At 46.3% G+C, this 19815-nt stretch overlaps 1 protein-coding gene and 1 pseudogene across 2 annotated transcripts in view; one reads left to right on the top strand and one right to left on the bottom strand.

The window, feature by feature from the left end:
- The window catches only part of LOC109472286, a 15303-nt gene extending 738 nt beyond the window's left edge, over positions 1-14565 (bottom strand). Inside the window, exons 1-14 of one of the 2 annotated variants that reach the window (XM_019771960.1) lie at positions 14361-14565; positions 14003-14212; positions 12576-12685; positions 11770-11891; positions 11211-11353; positions 10550-10700; positions 10099-10245; positions 9657-9842; positions 5698-5927; positions 5062-5279; positions 4552-4752; positions 4166-4245; positions 3566-3703; positions 2971-3152 (exon numbers count right to left, since the gene is read on the bottom strand). In XM_019771960.1, the coding sequence (XP_019627519.1) occupies positions 2971-3152; positions 3566-3703; positions 4166-4245; positions 4552-4752; positions 5062-5279; positions 5698-5927; positions 9657-9842; positions 10099-10245; positions 10550-10700; positions 11211-11353; positions 11770-11891; positions 12576-12660 (1883 nt within the window). In that variant the 5' untranslated portion in view covers positions 12661-12685; positions 14003-14212; positions 14361-14565. The remainder of the gene's footprint in view (positions 1-2970; positions 3153-3565; positions 3704-4165; positions 4246-4551; positions 4753-5061; positions 5280-5697; positions 5928-9656; positions 9843-10098; positions 10246-10549; positions 10701-11210; positions 11354-11769; positions 11892-12575; positions 12686-14002; positions 14213-14360) is intronic. The other variant, XM_019771961.1, reaches the window with a different exon arrangement.
- LOC109472287 lies at positions 5950-9039 on the top strand (annotated as a pseudogene).
- Positions 14566-19815: the final 5250 nt, after the last annotated feature.

The following is a 19815-nucleotide window of genomic DNA, read 5'->3' as shown; positions in this document are numbered from 1 at the left end:
GACGATTTGCTGCCGAGGGAGTTTTTGCCACGGAGAGAAGGTTGGAGCGCGAAACCTTCTCTCGGTGGCAAAAACTCCCTCGGCAGCAAATCGTCCCTCGCGGCCGCATATTACTCACGTCGCTCAGAGAAAAAATAACGCCGACGCCCAACAAGACTGCGAAGGAGGCTACTTCAGAAACGGCTGGAATGAGAAATTGTCCCAAGTAGACAGATAACATACCAGGGGGGTTGGTCTGCTTAAGGAGTACAGTTTGCCGCTGCCGAACTGTACTCCGTTAGTGGACCAACGCTCCTGGCATCTATCTGTCAATTTGGCCAATTTTAGAAGCTTTTAGGAGGCGTAGACTGGATGATTATCGATCTGTCGGTTTGCAGGCAGACTCTGACCTTGGTGCTGAAGTGTTATTCAGTTGGCTCCAACATTCACACTCTGGCTCAAATGAGATGCGCTCTTATGATCTTTAATCGCTATAAAAGAAACTATTAAGGTGTAAACTATAAAAAATTGATGTCCGTCAACAAAAATTGTATCGCCCGAATCCGGTTTCGAATTTTCGAAAGCGGCGAACTCGACTCGCGGGTAACGTGTTCGAACTATTTTATGGAACATTTGGAAGCCCGTGTGACAAACAAAGAGAACCCCGTGTGTACCATGGGCGATAGGCCACCGAGTTTTTGTTGAGATCGCTGTTGCTTTGTTTTATGAACACTCGTATACTGTGCACTCCGTACAAGCTTAAGATTCCCGATAATCATACACTGAACACAAACACTATGAACACGGTCCGTTGAAAGGATCCGAAGAGTCATGAACTCAACACATAACACCGTGAACACTGTCCGTCGAAAGATTCCCGAGAATCATACACTCATCGCATAACACCGTGAACACGGTCCGTTGAAAAATTTCCCTAGAATTCTCTGTACAATGAACCATACATATATAATACATACTGCTGGGTACTTGGTCCGCTGAATCATACAATAACTAGAGGTCGGAGATCTCATGTCTTCGTCAGAGGTACATCGTTCTAGATCATAGAGAAATTAACATGCGTATTCTTCACTCTTTTTAATAATCAATTTGGTCTAAAGAACAAAAGAATCTCTGTACTATTTTTATGGTACAGAACACCCTGAAACGGTTTGCCACAGATTATACAGATGCGTCGTCACCCGTGTTAGCCCCCCCCCTAACGTTATTTGAGTTTGGACTGTTACTGGAAAAAAAAAACGTTCAAGAAATTCTTACTGAGATGTTATAAAGGAAAGAATCAGAACAGGGTGACTACTGCTGTTTTGTTAATTTGTCTTTATGACAAATAGAAGACTTGTTTCTTGTGTTCTTTGTGTCCTAACATTTGTACTTCTACAGTTAGTATATTCCAAATCTAGGCATCTCGTTTTTCGGCCATTCGTGTTTTTATTGCGCGCTTGCCTTAAATTTAAGGTAATTAGATTTATGGTCTCCAGTGGACGTCATCCATAGCAATTACTTGGTGTGGCCGTAGAAAATAACCTGACATATGTCCAACCTATCCTCCCCCTGCTGAAGTTATAGTACAATCCCTCAATGTAACGTCATTTGACCCCATCCCATTATGGGGTTCCCCGGCGGTAACGGCTATATCCAGCTGTCGGCTGTCTCCAAGCAGATGTAGGTGGGGGATTTCTAAACACAAAAGGTCCTATTACGGGGACATAACGACCTCCACGACTCTCATCTTTGAACTCAATCTTGGAGACCACCACAGTAACATGCCTATCAAATTTCATTAACTTCCATCCACACATACAAAAGTTATCCTGCTCACAAGAAAAATTAACAAAATGCCCCCTGTAGTCACAACGAAACCCCCCACGAAGCTCAGTAACGAACTTGACCTTGGTCCCGACAATAGTAAGCACCACACCAAGAATTATAATCAACATTTTACAAATACTTGAGTTATTTTGCTAACAAGCCACAAACACAAAAGGTGCACTAACGTGACGCACGGACCCCCCACGAAGCCGAAACTTGTACTTGACTTTGGCCTCAACAATGGTAATCTGCCTGCCAAAAATCATGGACGTCGAATCATGCCTTCCAGAGTTATATCGCAAAATCCGCAGTTCCCCACACTCCGGCGAGACAATTTCATAGTCCTTCTGACGAAGACAAAAAGCACACTCATTACTCAGCTGTTACATTGGCGTTCAGGGTAGCGCAAAGGCCGACGGGAATAGAACAGGTTTCGCAAACTCGAATGCGTTCGCAAAACCGCTGCTCGACTCGATAGAACCCCAAGCCGGGGCTAGCGCTAGCGGTGATAACTTCAAAAAGATGACTAGTACTAAGTACCTAACCAAGATGAAGCGTTCGGAAGTCGCTGTTCGGCTCTCGGCAATCTTCGGGAGACTTCGGTATCTGTTCGTATGGTTCTTTGGAATCCTCATCAGTTTGTGACCGTGTTCAGTGTACGTATGATTCTAGGGAACCTTTCAACGGGCCGTGTTCACGGTGTTATGTGTTATGTGACTGTATGATTTTTGGGAATATTTCAACGGACCACTGTATTGTGATGGCAACGGGCTGAATGAGTAGACACAGTGTATGTTCTAACATGCGCGAAACAATAATAAGGATTTTATTTAATGGTTTACAAAACAATGTAACGTTACATGTATTGTTAGATCTCAACAAAAACTCGGTGGCCTAGCGCCTGTGTGTGTACCGGAACACTTACTATCAAAGCAGAGTTTTAGGCTTCGGCTTATTTTTGACGTGTTTATCTGGCTATTTAGTACTGGTAGACCTACCTGTTTTGCAAATGGTAACTGCCTGGCAAATGGTAACTGTCTGGCCAATTTGATACTGCCTTTGCAGCCACCAAAATATCTGCTTGGAGATTATGAAACACCCTGTATCAAACGTTACCGCAGCCCAGGTATGACATGATAAACATGTAGAACCACTACTACTTACGGCAGCTGTGCCTTGTACCACTCCAGCGCCTGCTTGGCGATGGGGCCGGCGATGACGGCCGGGTCCGTCTCGGGGTTGTTCTCGGAAAGGACCGGCACGATGAAGGTCCTCTCCGGGGCGTCGAAGATGCGGACAACCGCACGGACAATCGTGACGCGGTCGGGCCCGGGCTGGATCGCAAGCTGTGGGCGTACATGATGTAACGTTATACATGAGATTAAGTAGAACAAGTTTTCCTTCTACTTAGAAAGAGTTTCAAAGTTTGCTGCGAAATCCCGACCGTCTCTCAATGCATCTACCAATTTCTAACAGGACTAAAGGGTTGTAGCCTAACATACTTTTGTATTCGCCCTGTAACAACTCGTGGCCATACTTACTAGCCTTCGAGAAGCGACTGAAAGAGTAGAAATTGGCCGAATAGACAGATAACATACTAGTAATTGGCACGTAATGAGTACAGTTTGCCGCTCTAAACTTGGCCAACTTCTTCTCTTTCCAGTCGCTTCCCGAAGCCTGGAAGAGACTGATAGTCCTCAGATCACTAAATGATTCTGATAGGTTTTCAACGAACGTGTGAAAGACCGGATCACCCTACCTGTGTGACGTTGAATCGGCGCTGTTCCCTGGGGAGCTCGGCTACATGGTAGGCCCACACACAGTCGCACTTGTCCTCTACCTTAGACTGGTCCCCGCGAGACACGTTCAGAGCCTTCTCATACAACCTCCTGGTGGTCTAGACATACGAAAAGAGATATTTTTTTCCTTCATATGCCTTGTCAACATTACGTGGGCTGCGCAACCGATGGTTAATCCTATTACTTTGATGCAAAAGCTGTCTGGGCGTATATTTCATACTCTATAAAAGCAGTCAACAAACTTGAAAGATTTTGCTGAATAATAAGGTGCTCACGCTATTGTACCATACACATACGGATACCAACGGTGTACATTTTGTGCGGTGGGTTTTCTTTGGTAGGATTATGTGCTTCAGTGTTCATCTTTTTCGTACTTGTCATACTTTTTTTTCACAATTTTCAAAGCTTTTTTTTAAATTTAATGATAATAAGTAACTGTTCTCGGGTACCAATCTACGGCTAATTGCCAAAATACAATGCCGGATCGACACACCAAATCAGTTTTTATTTTTATTTAACCCAGAGAATTGCTGGTTACGATGATTACTGTTGTAACGTACCTGTAGGGCCAACAGCGTCTTCCTGCTGGCGTTACGGGATGAGAAGTACTGTTTCAGGATCTCCTGTTTCTCCGGGCACACTGAATTGAACAAGGGTAAAAATAGATCATCTGTATCTGTATAGATCCAGCTTCGCAGGCACGGGGCGCGGCGGCCGCTAGCTGTATTACACCGAACGACTTGTTACACCCAATCATTACAGCCTAGATTGAACGTGGCCGTTACAAACACAATCTGTCTACTTATAAATGTATTCTCATCTTAGATGGCAGTGCTGTTTTCACCGATTAATATTAGATTATAAATAGTCTATGGCCCTCGTAACCAGTACAACATGTCCACACCAACCCTTTCTAGAGTCTAGTAAGTATTGTACAGGGCCCTACCGTCCTCTGTCCTGATCCTGCAGTCGTTGCAGGTGTGCACGAGCCTGACGCAGCTGCGGGAGTCCTGCAGGATGGCCTGGCAGGTGGGCGGCTGGTCCACGTCGTTCTGCGCCAGCAGGCCGCGCAGGGAGGGCAGGCTGATCAGGGCCGCCGGCAGGGACGAGTCGTCCAGGGCGCGGCGCCGCCTCCGACCCAGGAAACCTGCGGGAAGTGTGTGGGAGACAGAGGCATGACACATAATGATACGCCCCTGTTAAACATTCAGAACCTTCTCCCGAACACCTGCCGACCAAGGTTGGCTGAAGTTCGGTAGCAGTCTGACTAGATGTAGGCCACACCTAACTTTATATTGTAGTCATACTTTTACAGCCAACGACGCCCCGACCATATTCAGCTATGTGTGGCCTCCCGAACACTGCCCAATTCCTCCTAAAGCATACTGGCGACGACATACATTTGTATTATATTTTACCGGTGATCTGACCAGCTAAAAAGATAAATCATGCTCACTGAAGGTATCCTTAAAGAATCCCGCAAAGTCCTCTTCGAAAAAGTCCTGTATCTCCCTGCCCGCCGTCTGAAAGCTGTCCACTATCTGGTCCCCTGCGTCGTCAAAGAAATCCTCCACCTTGTGAGAGAAGTCGTGCACTTGGGTCTTGGCCTGCTCCACGGCCTTCTTGGCGTGTCCGCTGGCGTTCTTCAGCACTCTGCCCACCTGGTCCAGACCGCTGCATGCGCAGGGAGGCATTATTGGCATCAAGAATCATATCTATTGATGTTATGTTTTTTTATTACAACATTAGGAAAATACGTAGTGATGCTGCCTATCTGAACGACACCACTAGACAATAAATCATCAAGACATGACGAAAGTAGTACACATGTATGTGGCAGGAACTGGAACGTCTGTTGCACAGAAATGCAAAACTGAATGAGTTGAATGACGAAATGCCTGTCTTATATATATATATATATATACCACTGAGATCGTTTCACAATTTGTTTTACACGCATACATGTATCATATCTGTTCTGTTTTTGCCGCGGATGTAAAGCTACTATCTAAAATGATACATCATACTAACCAACGTCAACCCTTCCTTCCTTCATTTATTCCTTCACTCACTCACTCACTCACTCACTCACCCTGCCACGGTCTGTAGATGCCGGTTGATCCCCCGCAGAAACTTCTCGGTGTTCCCGAGAGCGTCGGCGGCCCCATCAGCCGTCTCGCCCGCCGACCCGACGTACCCGCTTGCAGACGAGAAGGCGTCCGCCACGTCTTCCTCCACGAACTCCCGAACGTTGTCGTGGAGCTGTTCGAACGTCGGGGTCACCTTTTCCTCCACGAAGGACGATATGTCCTTGCCGAAGTTCTAGAAAACAGACAGACTTTCACAACTTTTCCCAGACAGTCAAACTCGTTCCCAAAGTTCCCTAAACCAAGGACATTATACAAGGTTTTCTCATCAACAATTATCCCACAAACACCAGGATAAACTTGAAACATGACGAGAAAAGCTGAATTCGCCGACTAATGTACACATTAGACCAATCGGTCTGTTGTGGGCTGACCTGTCCCCACGGCACTTATGACGGAACAAATTGTTGTGTCACAAAGTGCATGTTGGTTGTCTCCGACCCCACTGTTCTGGAACAATGACACATCGCTGTGTCCATGGAAACGGCGATAAACAAAACAGTTCTAAGGCCTGCCTGTCACGTCGCCATGTCGTTGCGACTTATGACGTCTTTGTTAGTTGTTTTGTTTTCGCGTACGAGACACTGTTACATTTAATATGGCGTTCAATACTACTGGGCCATTCCACAAGAGCGGGTGCCTGTGTGCGGACTGTCTACACAACATCGACGAGTGCGTCCAGAGAATCGCGTCCTGTCCTCACGGCCCGCCGGGGAGCTACCTGTGGGACTCCAGCCTGACCGTGACACTGAGGGGCTGCATGCCGTACGACAGCTTCCACCAGAGCAAAATCATACAGCGCTACGTCGACACAAACTTCAGACCCGTGCTGGAAAAGCTGCTGCTCTTTTCTATCGTCTATCGTGATTATCTGGTGGAAAGTGTAGTCGGGCAACAGCTGGCGAAAACGGAGAGCAAAGCACGGGAGGAAAGCCACAACAAAGATGGTCCCGAAAAGAAGGAGGCGGAAAGAAAACATCACGCCGGCTCAAAGATGCGTGGGGACGACGGGAATGGCTCAAGACAGAAAGGAGGAAATCACCAGAGAATTGACGGGAAAACCGCGTCAAATATTCTTGCCGAAAAGGGCGACAGCGGAAACAAATGGGACTTGGCAGTCTTCGGAAAAAGCGTACAGCCGCAGGGAGGAGGTGGAGACCTTAGCCAGGCTGGTGACACAAGGGACAAACGAGAAGTGATTGATAAAGACAACCAGACCTCGCTGAACGACCGCAAGAAAAAGCGGCTTCTCTCCCGCAAGCGTTCTTACATCAAGATGCGGCAGATGGGAGAAGACTGGATCGTCTCCTACCGCTTGGCGCTGCTGGAGAGGTTCTCCATGATGTGCACGTACGCTCCGGCCGCCGCCGTGCTGGCCAAGTACACGCCCGAGATCTGGCCGTGGCTGCACGGCTTCATGCTGGACCTAGCAGACCAGACGGAGACGATGGTACCTAAAGAGGACCACCACCTGGACTGCCCGTCCTGCCGCCCGGGTGCCTTCGGGCTGAGGCTGTACAGCGACGGCGGCGTGGCGTACCTCCTGCACGACGTGATCGTGCTGACCGGGCGGGACGACTTGGTCCGCGCCCTGCGGCGGGAGACGCGGGAGATCCCGTCCTTCGCCGCCTGCATCGCCGCGGTGCTCAGGAAGCACAACAGCTTCAGGGTGCTGTGGATGGCGCTCAGGACGGGGCTCTACTTCCTGGACGCCGGCGGCATCATGGGCTACAAGGTTTGTTTGTTTGTTTGTTTGTTTTATTAGGATCCTGAAAGAATTAAATATTGCATAGTGAACCAATAACACCTAGCTTCAGAACACAGTAAACCAGTCATATTAGCCCCGATTGAGCCCCGATGAAGATGACAGACGGTCATGGAATTAAACGTTGGCGGCATCATGGGCTTCAAGGTTGGTTCCTTTGTCTCTTCGTTTGTTTTATTAGGATCCTGAAAGAACTAAATATTGCTTTGTAACACATTGTTACAGTACTATCTAGCTTTGATTGTGCACAGTAAACCAGTAACACCTAACTTCAGTACACAGCAAACCAGTTATATTAGCTCTCATGAAGATGACAGGCGGTAATTGAAACTAATCTCCAAGCAGATCATACGGTGGCAAGGCAGTGTCCATTGGCCAGAGGAGTGTCCATTTGCTAAATCTGCTTGGAGATTTGATTCCATCGAAACGTCGGCTCTTGTTAAACAAGTTGTTGTGAATAAAGAACTTGCCATCTAATCATTCACCAACATGATGAAATCATGTCACGGCAGGTCCTGAAACAAGCCGACGCTCTCCCATCCAGTTTAACAAGTGGTTATGAATAAATAACTTTGATATTCAATCATTCCCCAACATGACGAGTATTATTGATTCACGGCAGGTCCTGAGGGACGCCGGCGCTCTCCCGGCCGTCCTGACGTTCCTGGAGCGGGCGCGGCGGTGGAAGTCCTGCCCGTTCGTGCGGGCCCTGCTGAAGTGGGCGCTGGTGATGCGGCTGTTCCTGGACGGCACCATGGAGCTGCGCTACTTCCGCGGGAAGGGCCCGCGGGTCCGCCTGCAGATGGACGAGGGAGACGACTTCTACTCCCTGCGCAAGGAGATGTACGAGGTGGAGGACCCGCAGGAGGGCGTGATGCCCGTCTTCTGCTCCAATCCGCCCTGCACCAGGTGGGTATGTGGGTACAGCAGAGGCCACAATTGTGATATTCAACTGTAGGTATAATTGTTCTAAGTCGTTGATTGTGGGAAGAAGATTTAAGAGGTAGAGGACCCACGGGGAGGCGTGATGCCCGTCTTCTGCTCCAACCCGCCCTGCACGAGGTAGGTTGGCGGGTACAGCAAAGGCCACAGTTGTGATATACAACTGTATATATGATTTTAACTTAAAACCTATCTCCATCCTCTTGCAGCTACATGAGCGACAAGAGCAAACGCATGGATCCATTCCGGACGTGCAGGTACTGTAAGTAGAGGGTCCGGCAAGTTCAGGGGTCTAGAAACGGGTACCGAGAAAAATGGTTTCCTTGTCGTTTTTTTTTCTTTTCACTCATAACCATCCCCATCCTCTCGCAGCTACGTGAGCGACAAGAGCAAGCGCATGGACCCGTTCCGGACGTGCAGGTACTGTAAGCTGGTGCAGTACTGCAGCGCCGAGTGCCACGCCGACCACTGGCACGCCCCCGGGCCGGACGGACACATGAGCCGGTGCTTCTCCCGAGACATGCTGGTCTCCAACTGCAAGAACCTCGACTGACTCACTGACTGTGAGCTGAGAAAACAAACGCCGTTGCTGTTCCGTGCTTCTCGTTATAAATTCCAGTTGACAGAAGGACTGTTCGTTAACCATGAATCCTTACAAATATCGACGTGACATCGTCGTCAATTGGACACCGTGAATTCTGCTGTAATTTTGCAACAAATCTTGTGTGTAAGAATAATGCAAATTACCATCAGGACACAACTGGATATGAAATATACATTGTAAAGGAAAGATTGCACCTTCAGCACGACAATATGATTTTATTTTGACAAATGTTGACAGATTTCGTATGACTTTCTTGATGATTGCCATCATTGTCAGTAAAGATAAAATACATTTAGACTACATTCGATGATGCAAGACTCTAGCACATTTGTTTTTCTATTCTATTCTATTCTATTCTATTCTATTCTATTCTATTCTATTTATCTTTGCTGTGAAAATCAAACTGGCAGAAGTACAATATACGTCTGCATTGCGTTGATTTTTACAAAGACCATTGCTACAATACTGTACACATAACAAATGGTACTCTTTTGTCAAGTTGTTTTTTTTTTTCATCCATGGCCTAAGCATATCCATGCGGTGTCTCAAGTGTTTCTCCCCAATTGTACGCCATTACTGCCACGTGCACCTACCTGGAACACTGTCGCCACGTCCTTCTCGAAAAAGTCGACGAACTCCCGCCGGGTGTTCTCGGCCCAGACCGGCAGCTCCTCGCTGAAGAAGACCTGTGCGTCGGCGGACGTGTTGGCGAACCAGTCCGCGACGTCACGCTCGAAGAAGTCGACAAGGTCCTCCTGGAACCACGTGGCAACGTCTTCCTACAGGTGCAAAGAGGGGAAAACGTCTAGGCCTAACCTCCATCAGTCCTTTCTATGGGGATACTGATCATCGAATTCGGGAGAATAATTGGCCAGAAGAGTCACACCCCCCCCCCCTTGCTGTTTAATCTTTGGGATCTGTACATGTGTCTGCATAGCCGGTATAACCGCCCCTCGGTATAACACACCAGGGATAGGGTGTGGAAGGACTGTTGAGCTCATGGATCTGAGAAGTGCACATAATTTTGGAAAATACCTTAAAGAATTCGCCGACATCTTCGAAGAACTCCCTGGTGTCGTTTCCGATCTCCTTGAAGAAGTCTCCGTCCAGCCTGTCCCGGAAGTAGTGGTCCACCTCGTGGAACACGCTGCCGTTAAACCACTCCCGCAGCTCTTTGCACAGCTGAAACACAAACGGTTACACAAGCTTGATATCGTGTCATTGCTCATTCTCTTCAGTGTTTTCCCTTCCTTCCTTCCCTCTTTCTTTCTTTCTTTCTTTCTTTCTTTTATTCATTTTTGTTCTGTTTTCCAGTTTGAAAGTTCATTGCTCCTTCCTTCCTTCTCATTTTTTCCGTTTTCCAGTTCGAAAGTTCCTTGCTCCTTCCTTTGTTCCTTCTCTCATTTCCGTCTTTCATTCCTTCCTTTTTGTATATTTTCTTCTTTTCCCATTCTCTCCCTCCCCCTTTCTTCCCCTCCCTCCCCACCTGACTGATGGCCAGTAAGAAGGGGTCCTTGTTCGCGTCTCCCGGGTTGAGAATTGTGGTCTGTCCGTCGTCGTTCAGGAAGAGGCGCGTGATCTGCCGCACGACCTGGGCCTTCCTCTGGTGGCAATTGTCGTTGTAAAACTCCACGCACCTGGATGGAAAAGACGCCAAAATTATACTCTTTTTACGACGATGATAGCCTGGTTACCAAAACTATTTGATATCTTAGCTGCTTAGTTTCTTCTTCATAAATTTCTACACAGGACAAAAGAGACTCGGCACTTGGTGACCACACTTTGTCGATGACTGCGCTTAATATACTTGACGAAGATTTTACTATGGTGCAGCTTAACTGCGCCTTAAAACGTTAGCCTCTCCGTCCCACACAGGCCAGGAGATGTCACTGCCAAGCCATCGACCACGTGTGTAGTCGTAAAAGAACGTGTATACGCCTTCAGTATATAATTTAACCAGGTTGGTTAATGATTTAATAGAAATAGTTCGCAACCACTTGTTTAACGTTAACAGCTTCGACGCTTCGATGACCGTCTGTCATCTTTATCAAGACAATTGTCACTGTAGACTCCTTTTTTCACGATCTCCCATCGCCCTTCCTGATGCCCACAACCCCCGCCCCTCCCCATATACCCATGCCCCTGACCTCTCGCCCAGACACGGCAGACAGCGCTCCTGCAGCCGTCTCCTCTCGGAGTCGTTACACCTGGCCAGCACGTCCTCCAGCACCTCGCCTGCCGCCCGGGACTCCTCCTGCCTGTCCTGGTACTGGCGCTCCAGCTGGGAAACCTGTGCCAACGACAGAGCAACCTCGTAACGCGGTCAACATCAACTGTACACAGCATTAGAACATGGCAAAAGCTCCGAGGATAATTATCCGGTATAAATAATCCGGTTGGTGAATGATTGAGTAGCAAAGTTCTTTATTCACAACCACTTGTTTAGCAAAGGCCGACTGTTCCATGACCGTGACATGACTGATTCACTGCGCGCTGAAGCTGAAGGACAAATATGACTGGTTCACTAATCATTTTCACAAGTCCATTTTCTTGGTTATTTCGTGGTTGGTAAGGTTTTTACCGTTTGGGGAAATGGAGAGAGTGGACAGTTAGGTTGAACACATACATACACATCACGCTGTAGTACCGAGGCAAAACGTCAAGTGAACAACCGGCTTTGAAACGTCAGTGTGAGAACGTCCTAACCTTGTTCCTGAGCTCAAAAAGCACCCGCTCGTCCTTTCCCTTCATCCGCGAGATGTCCTCCAGTCGGCGGATGGCCTCACTCAGCGACACGGAGATGTCTCCATACCCGAGCGTGCTCACCACTAAAGGGGGACGGAATATACCCCAAAACTAGTAGAACCTTGCTATGCAACACACAAACACACATACGCACACAAACACAGACACACACACGCACACACACACGCACACACACACACACGCGCGCACACACACACACACACACACACACACACACACACACACACACACACACACACACACACACACACACACACACACACACACACAAACATACTGTCTTAATTTCTGTTTCTTAGTCTTACTCTAAATTTTCTTGACTGGGTGCAGCTGTTGTGCAAATCAAATATCATCGGAATAAGATAAACATACGACTTTTGCTTACTTTAAAAGTTGTAGCGTGTCTCAAGTTTCTTACAACAACACGAAATTCTCTTCCACAGAGTTACTTTTAATCCTACTGTGTCTTGGCCCCTGAACGGTTATGATAATCATTGCTCGCAGACTTGCTTGTTTTTCTACAACTCCGTATGTAGAAAGATTAGATCATTTTGGCAAATTTTTGTGAGGAATGAAGACTTTTCGGTGCCAATTCTTACAAGGGAAATATACTAGGGGCGAATAACACGGTTTCCAGTTTCCACAAAATAGTATATCTAAATCTGGAGAAAGATAACACAATGACTGTCTGAAATTATGGATGCCTTTTCCGTTACTGTCAATGTGTGCATGTGTATTTAACTTACGGCTGAGTGTTTTGGGGGTGACCTGTCCGTTAGGCGCACAGAAGACAGCCGGGAGCAGCAGCAACAGAAACACCGCAGCCTGCATACTGACTGCTGTAGAATAGGCAACACTGAAACATACAGACGGACGGTTGAATAAATAGATTCGTCTTTACCGCTGAGTTGGTACTAGCGCTAGTGACCTAAAATAATTAAGAAAAGAGCAGCAACATTTTTTTTCTAATAAGAAGATGTTTTAAACACGCACGATTTATCATAGGTTTACGGATCTTATGTGATAGGAAGCACAACACACTCGTGTTCTGAATTAAAAAGTACACAGAATCAATTCAGTCATCGTGAGTCAAGATAAATACTGTCCTTTCTTGAGCAGGGACTTATATGTCCTTATCCTAATACGGTCCGCGAGGCCTTGGCTTTACTGTTAACACTACTGCGAGGCTATTCTCTACATAATTCATGACCATGGACCACATGATGTCAGAAGAACGGAGTACAATGGACCTTTTCAGTCCCGGGTGCCTCCACTCTCTTACAGACGTGTTCGACTGTTTGCTGACGTTCGCAGTTCTGTGACTGTGGCGCCAACAGGATGTTAGCCTCACGGCCATTACATCATCTGTGGAACATCGCGTGATTCTTACTCTTACGCTGACTTGGACTTACCTAATCTCCAAGCACAGTCCACACTCCACTGTCACCAAGTACAGTAGGGGCACTGTCAATAGATAGCTTTAAACAATGTCTAGAGCTAGAAGTTCAAGGGTTAGGTGTAACAAGTCGATCGGTGTAATATTGCCAGCTGCCGCCGCGCCGCGTGCCTGCGAAGCTGGTGTGTTACGCCGAAAGGCGGTTATACCGGCTATACAGATACAGATACAGATACAGAAGCAGATCATACGGGGCAAGGCAGTATCCACTGGCCAGAGGAGTGTCCATTAGCCACCGAAGCTATTAAATGGACAATGGATACTGCCTTGCCACCGTATGATCTGTGTTTGTAAGATACAACATGTGACAAGGAAATCGACATTTCTTATGTTCTGTATTCGTGTCATTGAACTTTCTCATACCGTTACCCAGGAGTTAACTGTGTTAGGCAACAATTGTAGTATCTTAATCTTCATTCAAGGCATTGAACCATGGAGGTAGTTCTACGTCCATGATTGAACTAGAGAAGAAAATATGTTTTGTTTGACGGTTACTTTTGACCCTGGGGTTGAAGACCTGCCCGGCCGGCAACTACGCCATTTCAACAGATTTTAAGAGATTACATTACACTCTTACATCAGACGTTGGCTTAATGTAAAAATCTCAGCTTTCTAACATACACACATACTTTCAGTTGCATAAGATCTGCAAGGTCCTTTCGGAAGCTGTCTCTGACAACACACGCAGAGTCAAAAGACGTTCGCAAAACAACTTACCCTCACGACAATGGAACCGAGGAGGTCCTTGACGGAATTTAAATGCCAGCAAGGGCGTGTTTCTCTCTCTTTCCAACAAATAGTCCTTCTCTCTCGGCTTAACCTTTACAAACTTGCTCGACACGAGAGCGTTCCTGGTATAATACTGCAGGTTTAGTCCGTGACTGGTACGGAGGGTGACAGGGGCCAACCTTACTGCTCTGGGTCAATCTGGAAAAACAAGCTGCGCAGTCGGTCGCCCAAACATGTCTTCCCTGCACTTCCGCACGAATCCAGAAGTATTTTAACTCACACAGTATGTGCTATGCTGCGAAAGCACCCCTTAAAACGACGGTATTCAGACCATTTCAGTACTTACCCAATGGGGATCCAAGAGAAACTGAAAAGGTGAACTACCGATAGTGCGGTCTCGGAGTCCTGCTCGGCTCGAGTTGACTACGACACAAAGGATGGTCTGGATGACCGGAGCGTTTGTGCAAATTCAGCGAAATTTGAATGTTAAAAGAACTTGTGAAAAGTTCCCCACACTGGCGTGTTGTGCATCCTGCTGAGGAGCGTACCAAACGCTCTGAAGGGGATTACTTTTTTCATCATCGTAAAATGAAACAATCTTAACATAGGCTTACGCCCTCAAGCGGTTTCAATTGCTTAAAAAGTGTTGCAAAGGTATATTTTTAATGTCTTCAGTACTATTTTGACAGGGAAAAGGGAATGTTATTGAATGGAAAGTGAAAATACGATCTTTGCCACCCCTCCAGGAAGAGATTTGAGAAAACCCATGTTGGAGCTTGCTTATCTCCCGCCGGTTGACATTTCCGTGACTTCCCGTAGTCTAGAGCAGCAGGCGAGATGATGGACTGGCCACACAGATTTCCCGTGGCTGTTTGCTAGCCTCTAACAGGCTTTGGAGGCTGCTGGAGTTGAAATAAGAGTAGAAATTTGCAAGAAGAAAGATAACATGCCAGGGGAATTGCTCCGCTAGAGGAATACAAGTTTGCCGCTAGATGCTAGCTGCTTTCAATTGCGACCAAGGAGGGTTAAACCTCCTTGTTTCAACAAAACATCACGCTTCCGACACGCCTGGAGAACGAGACTTGTTGTTAGGCCACACCAAGTAAATTGTATGGATGACGTCCTTTGGAGACCCTATATCTAATGCGAGAGGGCGAAAAAAAACAAGAAGGGCCCTAAAAAACAAGATGCCTAGACTAGAAATAAACTAAGAGACGAGAAATGTTAGGACACAAATTAAAAGAGGTGACACAGTGTAACAAGCAAGAAGTCTTTTATTCATCATCAAAACAGCAATAAATCAGGTGGAACAGCAGTTGTCGTCCTGTCCTGTTTCTTTCACATTTTTGCAGGCCTGCAGAAACAAAGCATGTGCTCTTTACCCATTTCGCGTTACGGGTTTGACGTCAATCTAACGATTTGCGACACTGTCGTGACTCTTTGGTCATAGTTACAGGAATCGGAATTTCTTGTTTTTTTTTCTAGGAACAGGCCAAAATCAATGCGCGCGCGGACGTCATCCATAAAATTCACTTGGTGTGGCTTATGCTGAGTCATCGAAGGGGCTTTGGGGGTTACTGAGAAGTCAAGCTGAATCTGAAAGTTCAGTATGCACCAAGAAGCAATCACGATGGTCAGATTTGGGCCCAAAGTCCCACTCCGCTACTATGGAGATCGAATCCCCCGAACCCGCGAATCTTGTTCGATATGACGTCATTCGAACAGAACGGGCGTTCGATCCGGGGTTACCCGCTACAACCGGCTACTTCAAGCCCTTTTTTACTCGGGAACCACGGAACAGGATAAATCCACCTTTCCACAAATATGAACCGTTTTTAAAACATTACATCTATGCCGTGATTTTATTGTGGATATGTAACATGTAACGAAGCTACTGCCGTCATCGTGGGTGACCTTGAAGGTCAGAATTCTTGTTGACGCTGTTATAAAATCCAGGTCCCCATATCCAAGTGGCACAGCATGCGTGCAAACATGGTATTTTAACCATTCCCAAAAATCGCTCAAATTACCTCATTGAGGGCTTGTTTGGAAGAGGAACAATTTCCGCAGATTTCTGTCTTAGGGATTTTTTAAATATGGCCGCGATTATGAATTATCGGTATTTAAAGTTAAAACACTGCGTTTTTAGCTCTTCTTTTGACTGTAAGTCGAGTTTTAGTTAAAAAAATAAAAAATCCTAAGACAGAAAGTTTAAATTTACTGTAATATTTCTAAAAATCCAAAAATCTAACCTTATTTTTAATTTTTGGGGCCTCTTAAAATCAGTTCTTTGGTTCTCGTGAACCCTTTTTGAAATCCGAAATTGATCTCATTTGGAAGCAAATGTACACAAAGTGGAGCAAAGGCAGTGCAAGAATAACATTTGAGGTAAACAAAATCACTTATTACATTTTATTTTAACGAGTATTTACTCTCCAATTTTGTTTATTTTCAAATTTTACCCGTTGCCCCCGGCCCGGGACTCCCGCGCGGCCACGTTCGAACGCGTTCTGTAACCCGATACCTCCCTAGTAATGCGACTTTTAGCCTAGCAACCGACCGCCGTGAATTACCGAATGTTTTCGTTTCTTCGTGGCGAGTCACAGATTTCCTTGCGTTAACGGACATGACCTTGGCAGAACTTGAGTGAAGTCTTCCTCAGTATGATAAGAATGTGCTGAAAACCATGTCAACACATCACAGGTTGGTGTGGTACATATTTCATTCATGCGCTTGAATAAAGTGAAAAATCCAAATGGTTTCTCAGAAACTTTCCGTTCCCTGAGTTCCCATGACGTTCACATCAAAGTCAAACACCATATCGCGCCCCTAGCGGCCCTTCTGAGTCTCACACCAAGATCACGACAACAGAAGTTCAACTATCTGAAACCTTGGTTAAAATAAAGTTAGGTTTGCAGTATTACAACTTAACCAAATTGCAATGATTCTATCTCGCTGAACCATGCTTGACTCGACGCCAAAGGAAGATGATGCGGCTTTATGGTGGGTATTATTGTAAAGCCTGGTAGAATGGCCCGGTTTGGTAACTTGTTGGTTAGCGGAGTAGCATTATAAAGCATCGACACAGTATCAGAATACTGTACATTTAGCATGAAAGTCATTAAAAATCACGATGTGTTCGAACATTTTCGGCCACTCCTTTGAAGCATTGCCACCACGATGACGTCATGATATAATCTTTTTATATATCTCTAGCTTCATCACCGTTGCCATGGCAACAAGTGTCTTCCTCGCTGTCTCCATCATTACCATGGAGACGCTGCTGGGCAAGTTTCAAGTTTCAAGTTTATTTATTTCACCAGGCATGCGCAACGGACCGTTTCATTTCACCACCGGCAACGTTTTATATGGATCGATGTAGCATCTTTTGTTCTACCAGTTCTTCTAAACACCATCCACACGTCCACGACCAAAGTCCCCGCCTTTATGACGATAAACTCGACTTGCATTATCTAGTATCAAAGGTCAGGATGGAAAAAGTAGACGAAGTCTTTGGCGTTTCCTGTATTGTCGACAGAGTTAATTTTTCTTTGCTCAACACTTCTCGTACTGGGAAAGCTTAATGGATTGCGTCTGGATACACAGTATCCTTTTCAAAAGTACCCATTCATTTTCTTGAAACGTATGGAGAGTCTGCCGTGAAAGGCTTGCGTGAGAAAATACACTCCCGACGCAAGTGTATTCACCCCAAATCGCGCGTTTAGGGCCCACGCGGTCGTTACGTTACAGACTAATGATGCACGGCGTATTGTACAGTACACACAGCCGAGCATGCTTACTGGAAGGACCGTCCTTACATAAGACTTTAGGCCACAGCAAGTACATTTTATGGATGACCTTCTCCGCAGACTCCAAATCTAATGCGATAGGGTGGAAAAAAACAAGGCGGACAAGAAAAGATTCCTATAATTTAGAATTTTGAGATCATAAACTTTGTCAAACAATTTTTTTTTATTCAGCGGCAACATCACATATAAAGGAATGAAATACAACACTGTAACCGTTAACTGAGTAAAGGGCAAAACATTAAATCAGAGCCTTTTCTTGTCTCCTCTCTTCAGATTTATCTGCCATCCACGTTCCGGCATGGCAACAGACATCTTTGCCATTTTCGGCATGTTGACCACTGTCAGAGGGCAACAATTTTTTTCTTCTTTTTCAAAATCAGGCACATATGCGCGCGCTGATGTCATCCATGGAAATTACTTGCTGTGGCCTTATAAGAGGACACAGGAAGCCCTTTCCATGGCGCCGGCAATGTTGACCCTATATGATCTGTATGTAGTACATAATGTGGCCATTTGGTGCTACTAATGAACAATTTGACACAGGACATGTGACTGGAGCACGCGTTTTGCCATGTGCCTCCGCGTTTTGCCATGTGCAATTTGCTGGTTTCATCAGTTTGAACGTCGAAATGATTCACAGGTATCTTCAAAACGTATTTTGTACCTCTTTTGGGTTGCGCCATTTGCAAAGGGGATGCAAAAAGAAGTATGTATAAACTTTGAACAAGCCAAACTGGTACATATCCTTGGAGACTGGCCAGGGAGTCGTGCTGGCTATTAATAGTGAGAGAGCAGCACCTACGACTCTGTGTTTAGAGACTTAGCGGTTCAAATATGTTAGTTGGCTGAAAAAGGGCTTTGGTTGGCTGATCTGCACTGGGGGGAGTGTACCCTCCAAGCAGAGGTTTGGGTTTTGGCTTATTTTTGGCGTGTTTTAGTTTTTATCGGGCTTTCCTTTTTGCGCTGGTATCTTTTGTACGCCAGGGTTGATGTAAAAAAGATACCAGTGTAAAAAAGAGAGCCCGATTAAAAAAAAGCCGTAAAACACGCCAAAAATAAGCCCAAACCCAAACCTCTGCTTGGAGAGTAGCGGAGGAGTGCTGCATAGTGTACGCAGCAAGCGTGGGAGGATGGTGTTCGGGGACAGTTGCGTCCGATAGCGCTCTGCAGAAACTCCGATAACATCACACATAAGGATATAATAACCCTCAGTGTGTCAATATTGGCCCACTCCCGAGGCAATGCCCGGGAGAACGGTGGTCCTGGTACAACGTAGTGACGGGACTGTTCACGAGGCAGGATTTCTCCGAACAGCAAATATTAACAGTTATCGGGGACCAATCTCTCCCAGGGCCTTTAGAAAAGGGGGAAGAAAAACAAACGACAAGTACAGTGTGTGTAGATTTTGTACGAAATCACAGTCCTGTGATGGCCCTTTTTTATGGAAGGACAACAAAAAATAGTAAAGATCATGCGGTAGTTGGCCCTTACGTACAACAAGTACAACAAACTATATATAAACCACTTTTGGTTTTGGTTTTTGTTGCCCAAACAACGTGCCATCTCTGCCAGGTAAGTACGATTGCCTCCTCCTCCTCCTCCTCCTCCTACTACTAGGACCAAGGTCTGACGTAAATGGCCCGCATGCCACACAGTTACATGTAGTGATCGATCCCTGATAGCTCCAGTTCGCGTGCGCAGCTCGAGTCGCTCAGCACTTTGTGGTCCCATCAGTAAACCCACACCCACCTCGGACAGGATGGATGGTGTGCTGGGGACGTCCTCACGGGCGTTCGCCCCGCTGGGCTACGTGTCTGCCTGCTAGCCGAAGTGCGGAAGTCAAAAGTTTAAAGTTGGCATTCGGGTGAGGAATCCGTGATCTAGGAAAGCGGGCTTCTGGACAGTCTAACGTTAATGGGTACCTGCTGGGACGATGTTGTGCATGGTATAAAATGTAGGCAGCGCGCTGGTGATTTGTTGGGGTCGTAGCAA

Source organism: Branchiostoma belcheri, unplaced genomic scaffold (genome assembly GCF_001625305.1).
Source record: "Branchiostoma belcheri isolate BF01 breed outbred unplaced genomic scaffold, Haploidv18h27 scaffold27, whole genome shotgun sequence".
NCBI lineage: Eukaryota > Metazoa > Chordata > Leptocardii > Amphioxiformes > Branchiostomatidae > Branchiostoma > Branchiostoma belcheri.
Note: the sequence above shows the minus strand (reverse complement) of the source record. Positions and strands in the feature narration are given on the sequence as shown.